General features: G+C 40.3%; 1 protein-coding gene across 10 annotated transcripts in view; it reads right to left on the reverse strand.

Moving 5' to 3' along the window:
* Positions 1–4,750: 4,750 nt before the first annotated feature.
* LOC125395479 (sulfotransferase 2A1-like) overlaps positions 4,751–17,452 on the reverse strand; it is a 51,782-nt gene continuing 39,080 nt past the window's right edge. For 9 of the 10 annotated variants that reach the window (XR_015738628.1, XM_087909370.1, XM_087909366.1 and 6 more), the window contains 4 exons: positions 10,850–10,976; positions 9,083–9,128; positions 6,492–6,675; positions 4,751–5,399 (listed from right to left, as the gene is read on the reverse strand). Coding sequence is in view for 8 of the 10 variants with exons in the window: in XM_087909370.1 (XP_087765496.1) it covers positions 5,278–5,399; positions 6,492–6,675; positions 9,083–9,094 (318 nt within the window). In the remaining 2 variants the exon portion in view is untranslated. Of the gene's footprint in view, positions 5,400–6,491; positions 6,676–9,082; positions 9,129–10,849; positions 10,977–13,396; positions 16,727–17,452 lie in introns of those variants that run through there. The other variant, XR_015738629.1, reaches the window with a different exon arrangement.

The following is a 17,452-nucleotide window of genomic DNA, read 5'->3' on the forward strand; positions in this document are numbered from 1 at the left end:
ACATCTTGAATTTTGCAGGAAAATGGATGGAGCTAGAAAACCTTATGTTGAGTAAAGTAACCCAGACACAGAAAGACACTTACCACATGTACTCACTCATAAGTGGTTTTTAAACATAAAGGAAAGAAAACCAGCCTACAAATCACAACCCCAAAGAACTTAGTCAACAATGAGTACCCTAAGAAAGACTTACATAGATCTAATATACATGGGAAGTAGAAAAAGACAAGATCTTCTGAGTAAATTGGGACCATGGGAACCTTGGAGGAGGATTGAAGGAGGAAGAGAAGAGGCAGGGAGGGGAGTAGAAAAAAAGTAGAGCTTAGTAAAAATCAATTAAAAAAGAAGAAAAAGAAAAAAGGGGTATCATGTTAGGAGGGCTGCTGATAGGGGGTTCTGGGAGGAGTTTGGAAGTGTGGGTCATAGACAGATGTAACCAAGACACTTTGTATACATGTATGAAATTTTCAAATAAAAAATACTGTTCCACCTGGGAGGTAGATGTGCAGGCCAATAATCCTAGCACTTGGGAGGCAGAGGCAGGTGGAAATCTGTGAGTTCAATGCAAGCCTTGTAAGAAGATGCTCAGCTTGATCATCCCAGCGGCCCAGCTAGCATAGCCCTGAAATAACCACACAAAAATTGTATTCATTATGCACTGCTTGGTTCATTAGCTCTAACTTCTTATTAGCTAACTCTTATACTAATTTAGTCCATTTCTATTAATTTGTGTATTGCCACATGGCAATGGCTTACTGGGTAAAATTCCCAGTGTCTGTCTCCTTCTGCTCCATGACTTCTTCTGACTCCACTTTCCTTCTCCCAGCATTCAGTTCCTTGTTTTCCACCTACATAAGTTCTGCCCTATCAGGCCAAGGGAGTTTCTTTATTCATTAACCAATACAAGCAACACATAGAAAGAAGGACCTGCTACACCAAAGCCTGGTCTACAAAAGCTAGTTTCAGGACAAGCTCAAAATTCTGCATCCTTTTTCTGGTGTTTCCCTGCCACAGGTTAGACATGTGTGCACTCACCACTGCCTGCTGTGTAGACCTCGCCTTGGCTCTCAGCACATGCAGAACACTGACCAGGCTGAGCCTCGACTGGGTCACCTTGGCCCATCATGGGATGGAGCTGCTGTGTGAGGCTTTGACTTGCAGAGGCTGCACTGTGAAGGTGCTGGGGTGAGTGCTCACTGTGTCTGGGGTCGGGAGTGACTTTGGAGCAGCTCTTCTGTAGCAACTGGTTCAAGCTCAGCCCTGTTGACACAGGGCTGGGGAACTAAGTGGTTCAGGACGAGCTTTATCCTCTAGGACACTGAGGGCCATCCCTGATCTCTAGCCATTCACAGATACCACCCTCTGGTGGCGATTATTTCCAAATAACATCAAACATCATCTTTTAAAAACCAAACATTTGGAATATTTCATTTGGCTTATTCTTTTTCAATTTTTAAAAATTTTTATTATTATTTTATAATTTATTTTATTTTATTAAAAGAAGACAATCTTTTTTCATTTTACATACCAATTCCAGTATCAGTTCCCTCCCCTCCTTCCATACCCTCCACCAACCTCCTCACCCCATGCCCCATCCACTCCTCAGAGAGGGTAAGGCACATGGCTTTGGGGAAGGACCAAGGTCCTCCCTACCATATCTAGGTTGAGCAAGGTATCCATCCAAAGAGAATAGGTTTTTTTTAAAAAGACACTACAAGCAATAGGGAAAAATCTTGGTGCCACTGCCAGTTCCCCACAGTCTGCTCCAGGCATATGACTGTCATCCACATTCAGAGTGACTAGTTTGAACCTACACTGGTTCCTTCCCAATATGGCTGGAGTTGGTGAGCTCCTATTAGCTCAGGTAAACTGCTTCAGTCGGTGTCCCCATCATAGTCTTGACTTCTTTGTTCATATTCTCACTCCTCCCACTCTTCTGCTGGACTCTGGGAGCTCAGCCCAGTGCTCTGCTATGGGCCTCTGTCTCTGCTTCCATCAGTTGCTGAAAGAAGGTTCTATGGTGATATTTAAGATATTCATTAATCGGACTATAGGGCAAGGTCAGTTCGAACACCTTCTCCTCTATTACCTAGGATCTTAGCTGGGGTTATCCTTGTGGATGCCTGGAAATTTCTATAGATCCAGGTTTCTTGCTAGCACCATAATGGCTCCCTCAATCAAAATATCTCTTTGCTTTCTCTGTCTCTGTCCTTCCTCCATCTTGACTATCTCATTCCCTCATGTTCTTCTTCCAGCTCCTCTTCTCCCCCTTCTTCCCCTTCCACCCTCCCTTTTCCCCACCCCCATGCTCCCAATTTTGTCAGACAGTCTTGTCGATTTCCTCTTTCCAGGTGGACCTATGTATGTTTTTCTTAGGGTTCACCTTGTTACTTAGCTTCTCTAGGATCATGAAGAATAGGTTCAATATCCTTTGCTTTACAACTAATATCCACTTATGAGTGAGTACACACCATGTTCGTCTTTCTGAGTATAGGTTGCCTCACTCAGGATAGTTTTTTCTAGTTCCATCCATTTGCTTTCAAATTTCAACATATCATTGTTTTACTCTACTAAGTAGTACTCCAATGTGTAAATGTGCCACATTTTCTTTATCCATTCTTCAGTAGAGGGGCATCTAGGTTGCTTCCTGGTTCTGTATATTCCAAATAATGCTGCTATGAACATAGTTGTACAAAGTTCCTTGTAGTGTGATTGAGCATCCTTTGGGTATATGCCTGACAGTGCTATGACATGCACTTTCTGAGGAGTCACAGAAGCTACGGCAAGATGTGGAAAAGAAAAATAATGTGAATATTTTTGCAGTATCCATGGATCAAAGAGGATAACAAGAAGAGGGGTGTTCATCTGGTCTGGAACATCCTGCCCCAAGATGCACACCTGGTCCTGGAAGCTAGTTCCAGGATTATTTCACAGTGCCCTGCCCCCATCTGCCTTTATATATACTTCCCCTCACCACTTTACAATCTTTAGATGACAAACACATTAATAAACTCTCAACATGTTTGAAAATGAATGATTACTTAATGACTGTCTTAGAGTGTTGGGGTTGGAAACTGAGGAGACCCTGATTCTCTTACAGTTCTGGTTGGGAGTGATGTTTGTGACATGTTAGACTTGGCGTCATTCTCAGTGCAGCTAACATCACCTGAACTGTAGTTCATGCCACGATCCTAAGAGACACAAGCATCACCAGGCAGAAGGTGGGACGTAAGAAGATGATGCCTAGAATCCCCAAAGTTAAAATCAAGAATTATACTTTTTGGAAAAGTGATCTGAAAAATTCTTTTTCTAAGTCCCAGGAATCAGAGCTAAGGTTTGCCCTCTATTCCTTCAAAGAGGGGCTGGAAAGATAAGTCAGGGGTTAAAAGTGCTCCCCACTCTTCAGAGGCCAGAGTTCAAACCCCAACACCTACATTGTGTGGCTCAAAACTGCCTGCAACTCCAGCTTTATGGTATCTGATGTGCTTTCCAGGCATCCGCAGGCACCTCTTGCAAGCACACACAGATCCACATATATACAAACATGTATACAAACATATATACAAACACATGCATACACATACATACACATATGCATATAAACATATATACACACATATACGCATACACACATATATATACACACATATACATACACATATATACAAACAAATAACAAACTCTGAAACCTAAGATTTTGCATGTTGTTGTTTTTCACTGTTACATTTGCTGTGAATTACAATAAAGAAGTCAGTCCTATTAAATGATATTTCAATTTTAATAATCTTAATCAGTAGCTCTCAACATGTAGATCACAACTCCAAAACAGATTTTATACTATATATCCTGCTTATCACGAGCTGTATTAAAGACTTGCAGCACGGGGAAAGTTGAGAACCACTGAATAATTACACTATTTTTTCCTTTTAAGAAAATATTTATTTTACAGATATACATGTACCAGGTGTGTGTACATGTACCATGTGTGTATGGAAGCCCCCGAAGGTCCATGCAGCATCAGATCCCCTGGAACTATAGTTACATGAAATTATGAACTACCACGTGGGTCCAAGGAATTGGACACAGGTCCTCTGAAAGAGCAGAGAGTACTCTTAATCTCTGTGCTATCTCTCCAGTCCTTATTTTTTTTCAAAAACTAGAAAAAAAATCTTACTAAGTAAGTTGAGGTTTTCTAATAGAAATAACTGACTTTTCCCATCCTAATAATTCATCTTCAATTTGACTCTGCTACATTTAATGCGGTGTAGACTTTTCCCTTAACCTAGTGGAATCCCTACTCTTCATTTTCCTCCTACTCTCTCTCTCTGCATTTGTTTGGATTTTCCCGCCTTGCTGTGTTCTGCCCTTCTGGTTAGCCAAAGCAGCTGTGTTCATTAAGCAGTGGTTCACAGCATACAGAGGGATCCCACATCAGTTGACACTGTGTGTTCCTTAGGACTGGAGACATAAAGCTCAAGCCAGCACACACTTCTCTGTGCAGACCCCTGCAACACCCACAGAGCCACCGGGCAGCTGGCTAACAGTGACGATCCATTGCTGTTGTATTATGAATGCCTTCCTGCAATTCAGTTCTGGAAACTAGGGACAGGAATGTGTGCTATAGAGTCCATCATGTTTTCAAAAACTTATTTTGCTCAGAGTTGTGTGATGTGAGTCAGTAGGCAAGAAAAAAGAACAGAATTCTAATCTTAGTTTCATTGCTGCGATAAAACACGAACCAAAAACAATATAGGGACAGGCAGGTTTATTTGGCTTACAGCTCCATCATCTTGAGAAACTGAGGCAGGAACTGATGTAGAGACCATGGAGGAATGATGCTTCTGGACTTGCTCCCTGTCACTTGCTCAGACCGATTTTTATTTCATACAGCCAGGAGTCACTTCCCCAAGGACGGCACCACCTAGAGTGGGCTGGGAGCTCCTACAGGACAGTCTGATGGAGATGTTTTCTCAGTTGAGATTTCCTGATCCCAGATGACTAACTTGTATCCAGATGACAAAAAAAAGAAGCAAAAAAAACAAAAACAAGCACAGATTTTTTTTAAGTATGAGTAACTAACACTCAGAGTCCTTGGAAAGCTTATTTACAGTCTTCCAACCAGACAGCCAGGCCGTGGAGATGCAGTCCTTTAATCCCAGAGCATAGGAAGCAAAGACAGGGAGATCTTTGAGTTCAAGGCCAGCCTGTCTACAGAGCTAGTTCCAGCACAGCCAGTACTGCACTGATAGCCCCTTCTGGGAGAGGGCGGGGAATCAGTCAGCAGTATTCCGACCAGGAGAAGAGACCAGGATCGAGCCTCGACATCTTCTCCTGATAGACGGTGTCAAAGGCTTCACTCTGGGCCACAGTGAAGACATTCTTCCAGTTGCCACAAGTGCCTGTCAAACCCAGAAGGGAAAGCAGCAGGGAAATGAGTGAGCACTGCATGTGAACAGCCAAGCCTGTCTCCCCCTGACCTCATCGATCTAGTTGGTGTCTCTCTCAAGACCAAAAGGAGTCATCCTACAACTTCCTGCTCTGTACCTGCTGTCAAAACCACGTGAGCATGAAAGGGATTTGAGGTCAGTGGCTGTGAGCACTTGAAATGTCACGTGGAAAATCCCAGTCTTGAAATTGTGAAGGGAAAACTGAGGAAGTTCTCACAACTGAACTTCAGTTCACCCCTCCATGTGGAAAACTGTCAACCATGTGATAGAGTAGCAGGCTACAAAATTGGCACGAAAAGAGTGTGTCCTTCAACTATTTTTCCAACCAAGGTTGTATTCTAGTAAAGGGAATGTTCACACAGCGCTATGATCAGAAAGATCTCCTCTAGGAAAGTGGTGTGCTCTACATCACTTTTTTCCACGTGGGATTTTTTGAAATCCACTTCCACTGAAATGCATAGATAGTCCACTGCCACAAACATATGATTAAGTCCCAGCACCCTGGGTCCCTGAACACCAACAACATATTCTCTGCCTCTCCAATTGTCTTCTATTTTATGAATGTTACATAGATATATCATGTGCGCGGGTTTATGTTGTTGACTTTTGTTGCTCAGCATAAAGCCCCTGGAATCCATCCAAGTTGCTGCATGTGTGAGCAGATTCTATTACTGATGAATGAACATTCTGTCTTATAGACACACGGATGTCTGCAGGGGTTGTCTGTTGTAATCATAGCACCCTCTGAACTGGACAGTCTTGTTACTGCGACTCTATTTCTGGTTTCTTACAGACTTGGACAATGTCACTGTGACTGAGTGGTCTAACTGTATAGACTTATCCACTGCACAGCAGCAGGACACAGGCATCTCTCATTCCTCGGGTGAACTCTCAGTAATGGAACTGTGGCCAGCGACTGTTCTCAGAGAATATGATGGGATATACTAACTTCCAAGCACATCTGTTTCCATGTCTCACACTTTAGCAAGGGTTGGAAACCTACCCATTTCTACAGTACAACTGTGACCCGCTATCCTGTCTCACCCTTTCTCAGCAATGGTATATTGTGGACCGTGTTATCTTCCGGATTTCTTAGCATTATACTGTTGGACATCGCGTTCTCTTTCACGGCTGAGAAGGACAAGTTTTGGACAGCAGAATCGAGTTGCTCTGGACTCAGAGCTTTGCCCAGAAATTGACACACTTTTTGAAAGTTGCCTCTCAGGTCCTGTGAGCGGAAAAGGAGTGATCAGAAGAGAGTGAGTGGATACCAGGACTGATGAAGACAGAGTGTTCAGGAGAGAGTGGGTACCAGCAGTGACGGAGATGGAGTAATCAGGAGAGGGTGGATACCAGAACTGAGGGAGACAGAGCCCTTGAGTGCTCATCAAGGTGAACACTTCCTTAGTGTGTGACCTGCTAGTTTCTTTCCAACATCCTACATCATAAGTATATTTTTATATAATATATACTAATATGCATAAATACATATTTATAAATTTATAGTATATGTTTGTATTTTGTTTTTAAGTTATATATTATGTGTATACTGCATAATAATATATACTACACTATGAAATTTTAAGTTTATAATAATTATATGTATAAACTTATAGTATATTATGATATATATATAAAGCATGTACAGACAGTGCCTACGGAGGACAGATAATGATGGTCGATCCCTTTGAGTTGGCGCTGAAGGTGACTGGGAGCCATCATGTGGAAATTTTTAATAAATAAAAAAATCAGCATATACTCTTAAACACTGAGCCAATGCTCCAGCCCCACCAATATTCATAACCTGTCTTACATTGTGAAGGGATGAAGGAGTCATGAAAAGAAAACCCATTCCTTTGTCAAGTCTACCTGCCAGTCATGAACTCGGGAAATATGGTGTGTGTGTGTGTGTGTGTGTGTGTGTGTGTGTGTGTGTGTGTGTAGGTGTTGATGGAGGCCAGAAGAGGGTATCAGATTCCCCTGAAGCTATTGTTAGAAGCAGTTGTGAGCTAACTGCTATGGGTTTGGGAGTCAAACTCAGACCTCTGGAAGAGCAGCAAATTCTCTGTACTGCTGAGCCAACCTCAAGCCCCTAGCTTTTCCTTTTCAAAACAGAAATCAGTTCTAAGTATATAAAATGTAGAATTTCAAGATGCCACTTTTATACATGTGTACCATTGTAGTGAACTCATATTCACTTCATCACCCATCATGCTTTGCTCTCCATCTCACCCCTCCTCCTCCTCCTCCCCTGCACCTGTGTGCCCCACACACAGCTCATCTAGATTTCATAGAAACATACAAGTCATTTTTTTCTGCTCCCCCCATTACGCTCATCATTACTCCAGGCTACCAGCTTTCCACTGGCAAATTCTAATGGAAAAAACAAGGCTCATTAATTCAATTGGACCTAAATTTCGTTGAAAACTGGAGGTGGTAAATGAACAGGCACTTGCTAAAAACACTGAATACCACAGAAAGAAATCGAAATTTCAACGGTCACCTAGATTAAATCAGCCAATACAAGTGCATTTGAAAAAGAGATAGTTATATGAAAAATCACTACTTTTTGGAGAATTGAAATTGCTGCATATAATATAAAGTTTGCAATGATGAGATTCCTGTTCGCCAGTCCTTAGTTCTGATGTAGAACTCGAGCCTAGAACATTCTCTGAAAGTCTATATGGAAGGTTCTGGCCCTAAGTTTTACGTTCAATAGCCTCTTTGGTTGTCCCTGGACTCCAGTGTGAAGTTGTCGAAGTGCCTACATCAAATGTGTTGATGTGGTCAGGTTACCAGTGTGGGATTCACTGTGACAACTTCCGTGTGCTAAGGATGCTGAGCTTGAACTCAGAACATGTGCCAGACTGGTATTCTCAACAAAAGCCATCTGTGTCTTACCTTAGAACTTAAGGAATGTTTCAACAAGGCACATGTCTTTAATAAGACATGGCTAACTCTTACCAACCACACATAGCATGACCTTCCCTACTCCAGATATTTGTCATTTTCTGTGTTAGCTGAGTACTGCTGCTTATGCAGTTTCAGGAGGACAATGAGTCTCGGGGTGGGTTAAAACTTTCTGAGGTTATGTAGGCAATGAAAGGCTGGTTTTTACACACCTTCCCTGAGTTAGTTTGATTCTCTGTTGCTGTGATAAAATACTGACCAATAACAATCTGGGGTTTTTATTCAACTGACAGGTTTTGAGCATCACTGAGGGAAGCCAGGGCAGGAGCTAGAGGCAGGAACTGAAGCAGAGACCACAGAGGAGCGCTGCTCACTGACTTCTCCCTAAGGCCACTCATCTGTCTTTCTTAGACATCTCAAGCCCACCCGCCCATGGACATCATCCCCAGAGTGAGTAGGCGCCCTACATTAACCATTAACCGAGAAAATTCTCCCACAGACATCCATTAGAGGCAGTGTCTTCATTGATCGTCCCTCACCCAGCTGTGTCAAGTTGACAGCAGATGCTGACTGTGATGGTCACCCACTCACTTACCTGATTGGTTACCCCTCAGAAAAGAGAGAAAAGGAAGAAAGGCAGAAATGGGAATGTGGGAGAACAGTGTAAGAGAATTATCCTCTGTAGCTCCTCATAGGATATGAGGAGGAAGTTCGCTGTATCTCACCTTGTTAGCCATCCAATGGTGTGATCAAACCAGGATCCGAAAGCCACTACAGAGAGGGGGAAGAAAAGGAAACAACAACTGAAATTTTATACCTCATGGATATCGATGCTTGTCCCTGAATGGTAGATGGTGTTTACTTTGAGCAATGTAAGGGACGTCAAATTTCTACCTGCAGAGGTCTATAATACAATTATGACATTGGCGAAGACATGTGTTTCTTAGAGGGAAAGAACTATGCATGCTTGCTATCTACATTTTTTAAAAAAAGAATTTTTTAAACCTGATTTCATGTGTATGAGTGTTTGGTGGTATGAATGTATGTGTGTGCACTACATGGTGCAGTGTTCTCAAAGACAAGAAGAGGGCATAGGATCTCTTGAAAGTAGAATTGCAAGTGGTTGTAAACCATCACATGGGTGCTGGGAACTGAACCTGGGTCCTCTGAAAAAGCTGAAAGAAGACTAAACCACTTAACCACTTCTCCAGCCCTGCTTCTTTGAACTTTGTCTAGAAAAGTGTTTAAAACAGCAGGATAAAATACAAATTCCTGTAAGAGCTTTATGAAGTAATCATATGTTTATTAAATAATACTTCATAAATAAAACAGCAAGAACTGATGAAATGGCTCAGTGGGTACAAGCATTTGACCTCAAACCTGATGATGTGATTTTGATCCCTGAAATCCACATGGTTGAAGGAGACAACTTACTTCCACATATTCTTTCAGACATCAACACATGTACTATGTCATGTGTGTGTAACCCCATATGCATACACATCAGATGAATGAATATAATTTCTGAAAACCATAAATTGAAAAATATAAAAATAAAAGATAGATGATCATTCATGCCTACATGTTATATCATACAAGAATCGATTTTCTAAGTTAAAAGTGTATTAAATGAAAATCAGATTATAGATGGCTGTCTATAGAACTTTTGACATTATAAAGTGTAAAATTTTGAAGCATTTATTTTGTTGTTTTAAATTTATATGTATATCTGTGTGTGGTTATGTGCATACATGAGTGCAGTTCTGGGGGATGCCAGAAGAGGGCGCTAGACCCCTGGAACTGGAGTTACAAGCAGTTGAGAGCAATCTGATATGGATACTGGTACCCAAATTTGGACATCTACAGAAGCAACACACATTCTTGACAGCTAAACCATCTTTCTAGTCCCACACTGAATAGATTTTATTATTTTTTGTTTTTAACGTCTTTTTTATTACTTTAAAAATACCAATCCAAATTCACACTTCCTCCCCTCCTCCCCATCCCTCTCACTCCCTCCACACACCTGATCTCCCCACACTTCAATCATAAGAAAGAGCAAGGCACCCTGGCTTGTGGGAAGTCCAAGGCCCTCCCCAATACATCTAGGTTGAACAAGGTATACATCAAAAAGAATAGGATCCCAAAAAGCCAGTAAGTGCAATTAGAGACAAATACCAGTGCCATTGTCATTGGCCACACAGTCTCACAGTATGCCCCAACTGTCAACCACATTCAGAGGAAATAATTTGATCCCATAATTGATCATTCTCAGTCCAGTTGGAGTTGGTGAGCTCCCATTAGCTCAGGCACATTGTCTCAGTGGGTGAACCGTCTTGGTCTTCACCTCCTTGTTCATAATATCACTCCTTCCACACTAAGTAAATTTTAAACAAATGTGATCCACAGATTTAGTTTTTAAACATGCAACACAAATCTCCAATCTTGGCTTGATTTCAAAATATAAAATTGAAGGTCCTGGTTCCACTCACCATCACCTTGGATAAATGCATGAAGATGTTCTTCAAAAGTCTATTGATTATTCAAAGGGGGCAAATGTTTTCCTATATAATAACCAGATGTAATAACATCTTTTGGATTCCTGATGACATAAATAATCTAAAATAGAGAGAGAAAGTTTATTAGAAATGTCTGTCTTCATTTCATCAATTCATATTTCCACACATCCTAAATCAAACATCTTAAGTCTTTAAACAGAGCCACAGCACACATGTGGAGGACTGAGGATGACCTGCATCCTTTCCCTACATCCATAATTCTCTCAATGTTATGTTTCCTTCTCTTCCACCATTTCCTTAACTCAGAGATAAAGGATGCTAAGTTGTTCTTTCATCTGGGGAATTTAATTAGCTGCCACAGGCATGCATGGTTCACTGCTGCAAGAAAAGTTGAGGGGCTGCAGAAATGGCTATGCAGTGGTTCTCAACCTCAGGTGCCCTAAGACCATCAGAGAACACACACAAGCAAATACATGTATACATATATGTATATGTATATATTATTCATAACAGTAGCAAAATTGCAGAAATGAAGTATCAATGAAAATATTCTCATGACTGGGGGTCACCACAACATGAGGAACTGTATTAAAGGATCCCAGCATTAGGAAGGTTGAGAACTACTGCCTAAAAATGTTTGCTGCAAAAAAAAAAATGAAGATTGAGTTTGAATCATCAGAAACCCACATGTAACAGCTATTCAAGCTTGTCAGCTTGGTTATATCTGGAATGAATTACAATCCATAAATGGAGGGCACATCTATGATCTGGATCTTGAGGCAGAAGAAACACACTGCTACCATGAGGGCCAATCTTACTGTGCAGAACTCGAAGGGTCTTACTGTGACCTTTTATCTGAGGGGGGAGGAGAAAAGATACACACATACTCTTGATGGTCTCCTTCTGACGTCTTCCTTACTCTTGTGTATTCTTCCTGTACCGCTTTCCTGGTGTTTTTCTTCTCTCATTCTTGATGTTTTCCTTTTATGTCTCTGTGGTGTTTTCCTTCTAACTCACTCATTCTTGATGTTTGTCTACTAACTTACTTTACATTTCACCTTACAGGTTATATACCTCAACCAAAATCTTTCCAGCAATATAAAAATTTACAATGTGGTTACATTCCATTTTTCAAGTGAATGATTACAGTTAATACAGGTAAAAAAACATATTTTGACATCCCTTCCATAATTAAACATTTTACATATTGCAGGTGAGAAACAAGAACCCACATGAATTCATATCCAAGCAACTTGTTAAAGATTAACTGAGTGTAAGCAAGGTTTATTTCTCAGCCAGTTCTTCTACTGGCAGGCTACATATTGTGGTTACAAAGAAGGACCAAATATTTTATTGTTTCTGTCAAACAGTAATCTGATAAGAAATCTTAGAAAAATCACAAATCTAAACTTTTATATATGAAAAGGAATCAGTCGGCTCTATTTTAAAATCTCAGGGTGCATACCTGTGCATCAACAGGGCAGAAATAGGCACAAGGTATTAATCATCATCTTTGATCACCAACCAATCATTGTAAGGAAGGTACCTCAGCTAATATAATTGGGCTGCTTTGTTTTGGTTCCCTGAGCTTAATGAGTTCCTCACTCACCTATGTACCTTCCTAAAACTTCAGATTATCTTCTTGGGTTTTTCACCTGAGAACTATTTAAGAAAAACATCATAGTCTAACATTAAGCTGTTTTCAAAGCTTTGTTTCATCTATAATGAACTCTGAACCCTGTGCACACAATTCCCACCATTAAGATTAAAGGAATTTAGGGAGGTAATGGTGGCACACACCTTTAATTCCTTCCCAGCACTCCAGGAAGCAGAGGCAGGTGGAACTCTGTGAGATCAAGGTCAGCCTGGTCTACAAGAGCTAGTTCCAAGACAGACACCAAGGCTAAGGAATGTAAGCTAGCTAGGCTACTGGGACTCAGTTGTTTTTCTCCTTCATTAACCTAAGCCACAGACTATAAGGCTCCTCAGTAGAGACTCGTGTGTTCTAGCCGTGTGACTCTTCCTTGCTTTATTATTTGTCCTCTGCACCTTTGGCTTTATCACAGGCAGGGCAACATTTTATCCTACCTTCACCTATGTTAGTTTTCTCTCTAAAGTAACCTCTATCATAATGTACTGCTTTACTTTTCAAAAATCTTCAGAATCAAAATCCTATTGAAACTAACATTGTTATTGTATAAAATCATTGCTTCCATTAAACAGTACAGCAGTGTGGTCTCCCCATGGCCATTCACACTGTGACAAATACCAGAGAAAGATGGTAGTGACTAGCAAGCTACACAGAAGTAGGAAGAGTATTCCGGAGCCAAGGATCTATCAAGATGCATCCATCAGGGTTATGTGTCTGGGTGGAAATTGCTCTCTGAAGTCAATTGCTCTCTACTGGTCCTCTGACATGGCCACCGGCAGACAGGCCTTTAATCTAGGCCACACCTTCTGCCGGAAGCCTATGTAAGGACAGTGGAAGAAGGAAAGCTTGCTTCTTCTTTGCCTGCTTACCCTCTCTTTGCCAGCTCATGCATTTCTTCATTGTCATTGGAGCCTGCTTCTTCAGGATCCCAGCATATACAGAAGACCAGCTGAGACACCCAGCCTCGAGGGACTCTAGATTCTTGGACTTTCCATTCATAACTAGACATTGTTGTGTTAGTTTGACTGCAGCATAAAAATAGCTCCAATAAATTCCCTTAATATATATGGAGAGAGTCATTTCATAAGTTCTGTGACTCTAGAGAATCCTGACTAATATATTCAGGTAGGTGAAAAACTTTCCTGTATTCTAACCTCAGAAGGTGAGGACAGGTGCTCTCTAGAGAATTCTGGTTACCAAGACTGGTTGTGCCAGTGAATTGTGTTTGATTGGGAGACCCTGCCTCAAGAAGAATAAGGCAGGAACTGGTGGGGTTGATCAGTAGGTTCATGCACTTGCCACCAATACTGATAAGCTAAGATAAATCTCTGGGACACACACAGAAAGTGAGCCATAGAGGCATAAAAGCAGAGAGGTTGACCAATGGAATTAAGTCAAAGACCCAGATAGATTCCACACACCTATGAACACCTGATTTTTGACAAAAGAGCTTAAACTATACAATGGAAAAAAGAAAGTATCTTTAACAAATGGTGCTGGCATAACAGGATGTCAACCTGTAGAAGAATGAAAATAGATCCATATCTATCACCATGCACAATACTCAAGTCCAAATGGATTAAAGACCCCAGTATTAATCTGACTACACTGAACCTGATAGAATAGAAAGTGGAAAGTAGTCTGCAACACATAGACACAGGAGACCATTTCCAACATAGAACCCCAGTAGCACATACAATAAGAGCAACAATGAATAAATGGGACCTCATGAAACTGACAAGCTTCTGTAAAGCAAAGGACACTGTCATTAAGAAAAAAAGGCAACCTACTGAATCAGAGGTCTTCACCAACCCTGCATCAGACAAAGGTCTGATCTCCAAAATACATAAAGAACACAAGAAACTAGACATTAAAACTCTATATAACCCAATTAAAAAAATAGGATACTGAACTGAACAGAGAATTCTCAACAGAAGAAGTCCAAATAGCAAAGAGACACTTAAGGTCATGTTCAACATCCTTAGCCATCAGGGAAATGCAAATCAAAACAACTCTGAGACACCATCTTACACCTGTCAGCATGGATAAAATCAAAAACACCAATAACAGCTTATGCTTGAGAGGATGTGGAGTAAGGGATATACTCCTCCATTGCTGGTGGGAATGCGAACTTGTGCAACCACTTTGGAAATAAGTCTGCAAATAACGAAAGTTTAACTTCATCCTTTCCGATTCGAATCCCTTTGATCCCCTTATGTTGTCTTATTGCTATTGCTAGGACTTCAAGCACTATATTGAAGAGGTATGGAGAGAGTGGACAGCCTTGTCATGTTCCTGATTTTAGTGGAATGGCTTCGAGTTTCTCTCCATTCAATTTGATGTTAGCTGTCGGCTTACTATATATTGCTTTTATTATATTTAGGTATGATCCTCGTATACCCAATCTCTCCAACACCTTTATCATAAAGGGGTGTTGAATTTTGTCAAATGCTTTTTCAGCATCCAATGAAATGATCATATGGTTTTTTCTTTCAATTTATTTATATGATGGATTACATTGATAGATTTGCGTATGTTGAACCATCCCTGCATCTCTGGGATGAAGCCAACTTGATCATAATGGATAATTTTTCTAATGTATTCTTGCATTCGGATTGCCAGTATTTTATTGAGTATTTTGGCGTCAATGTTCATGAGTGAGATTGGTCTGTAATTCTCTTTCTTGGTTGGGTCTTTGTGTGGTTTTGATATCAGGGTAACTGTAGCTTCATAAAAAGAGTTTGGTAATGATTCTTCTGTTTCTATATTGTGAAATACATTAAGGAGTATAGGTATTAGCTCTTCCTGGAAGTTCTGGTAGAATTCTGCATTGAAACCATCTGGACCTGGGCTTTTTTTGGTGGGGAGATTTTTGATAACAGCTTCTAATTCTTTGCGACTAACAGGTCTATTTAGATTGTTCACTTGCTCTTGATTTAACGTTGGTAAATGGTATTTATCTAAAAACCAATCCATTTCTTGTACATTTTCCAACTTTGTGGCATATAAACTCTCGTAGTAAGATCTAATGACTCTCTGAATTTCCACTGTGTCTGTTGTTATGTCCCCCTTTTCATTTCTGATCTTATTAATTTGAGTGTTCTCTCTCTGCCGTTTGATTAGTTTGGCTAGGGGTTTGTCAATCTTGTTGATTTTCTCCAAGAACCAACTTTTTGTTTCGTTGATTTTTTGGATTGTTTTCTGTGTTTCTATTTTGTTGATTTCAGCCCTCAGTTTGATTATTTCCAATCTTCTACTCCTCCTGGGAGAGTCTGCTTCTTATTTTTCCAGAGCTTTTAGGTGTGCTGTTAAGTCTCCAATATATGCTTTCTCCGTTTTCTTTAATTGGGCACTTAGCGCTATGAACTTTCCTCTTAGAACTGCTTTCATTGTGTCCCATAGGTTTGAGTATGTTGTGTCTTTATTTTCATTAAATTCAAGGAAGACTTTAATTTCTTTCTTTATTTCTTCCTTTACCCAAGGATGATTCAGTAGTTGACTGTTCAACTTCCACACATTTGTAGGCTTTCTGGAATTCGAATTGTTATTGAGTTCTAACTTTATTCCGTGGTGATCTGACAAGACACAGGTGATTACTAATATTTTTTGTATCTGTGTAAGTTTGCTTTGTTACCGAGTATGTGGTCAATTTTCGAGAAGGTTCCATGAGCTGCAGAGAAGAAGGTATATTCTTTCCTTTTTGGGTAGAATATTCTATAGATATCTGTTAAGTCCATTTGATTCATTACCTCTAGCAATTCTCTTATTTCTCTGTTGAGTTTCTGTTTGATTGATCTGTCCATTGGTGAGAGAGGTGTGTTGAAGTCTCCTTCTATTAGTGTGTGTGGTTTGATAAATGCCTTGAGTTCTAAAAGTTTTTTCTTTTACATAAGTGGGTGCTTTTATATTAGGGGCATAGATATTCAGGATTGAGACTTTCTCCTGATTAATTGTTCCTGTTAAGAGTATGAAATGTCCATCTCCATCTCTTCTGATTGATTTTAGTTTGAAGTCAATTTTGTTAGATATTAGAATGGCCACACCAGCTTGTTTCTTAGGTCCGTTTGCTTGGTAAACCTTTTCCCAACCCTTTACTCTGAGTAGATGTCTATATCTGTGGTTGAGGTGTGTTTCTTGTAAACAGCAGAATGTTGGATCCTGTTTTCTTATCCAGTCTCTAAGTCTGTGCCTTTTTATAGGTGAGTTGAGTCCATTAATATTAAGTGATATTAATGACCAGTGGTTGTTGATTCCTTTTATTATTTGTGTGTGTGTGTGTGTGTGTGTAGTAGGGTTTGTGTGTTTCTCTTCTTTGAGTTGTGCTTGTGAAGGGTCGCTAGATGTCTGGGTTATTGTAGGCAGTGATGGCAATGTTGGATTCCTTGGGTTGCGATTTTCCTTCTATTACTTTCTGTAGGGATGGATTTGTGGCTACGAATTGTTTAAATTTATTTTTATCCTGGAATATTTTGTTTTCTCCGTTGATAGTGAATGATAGCTTGGCTGGGTATAGTAGTCTGGGTTTGCATCCATGGTCTCTTAGTTTCTGCAGTACCTCTATCCAGGATCTTCTGGCTTTCATGGTTTCCATAGAGAAGTCTGGTGTAAGCCTGATAGGTTTACCTTTATAAGTCACTTGACCTTTTTCCTTTGCAGCTCTTAATATTCTTTCTTTAATCTGGATGTTTTGTGTTTTGATTATTATATGGCGAGGGGACGGTTTTTTTTTGATCCAGTCTATTCGGCGTTCTGTATGCTTCTTGAACCTTCATAGGAATATCGTTCTTTAGATTGGGAAAGTTTTCTTCTATAATTTTGTTAAATATATTTTCTGGGCCTTTGCTCTGCAGTTCTTCTCCTTCTTCAATCCCTATTATTCTTAGATTTGGTTTTTTATTGTGTCCCAGATTTCCTGAATGTTTTGT

The sequence above is a fragment of the Myodes glareolus genome, chromosome 1, assembly GCF_982192425.1.
Source record: "Myodes glareolus chromosome 1, mMyoGla1.1, whole genome shotgun sequence".
Taxonomy (NCBI): domain Eukaryota; kingdom Metazoa; phylum Chordata; class Mammalia; order Rodentia; family Cricetidae; genus Myodes; species Myodes glareolus.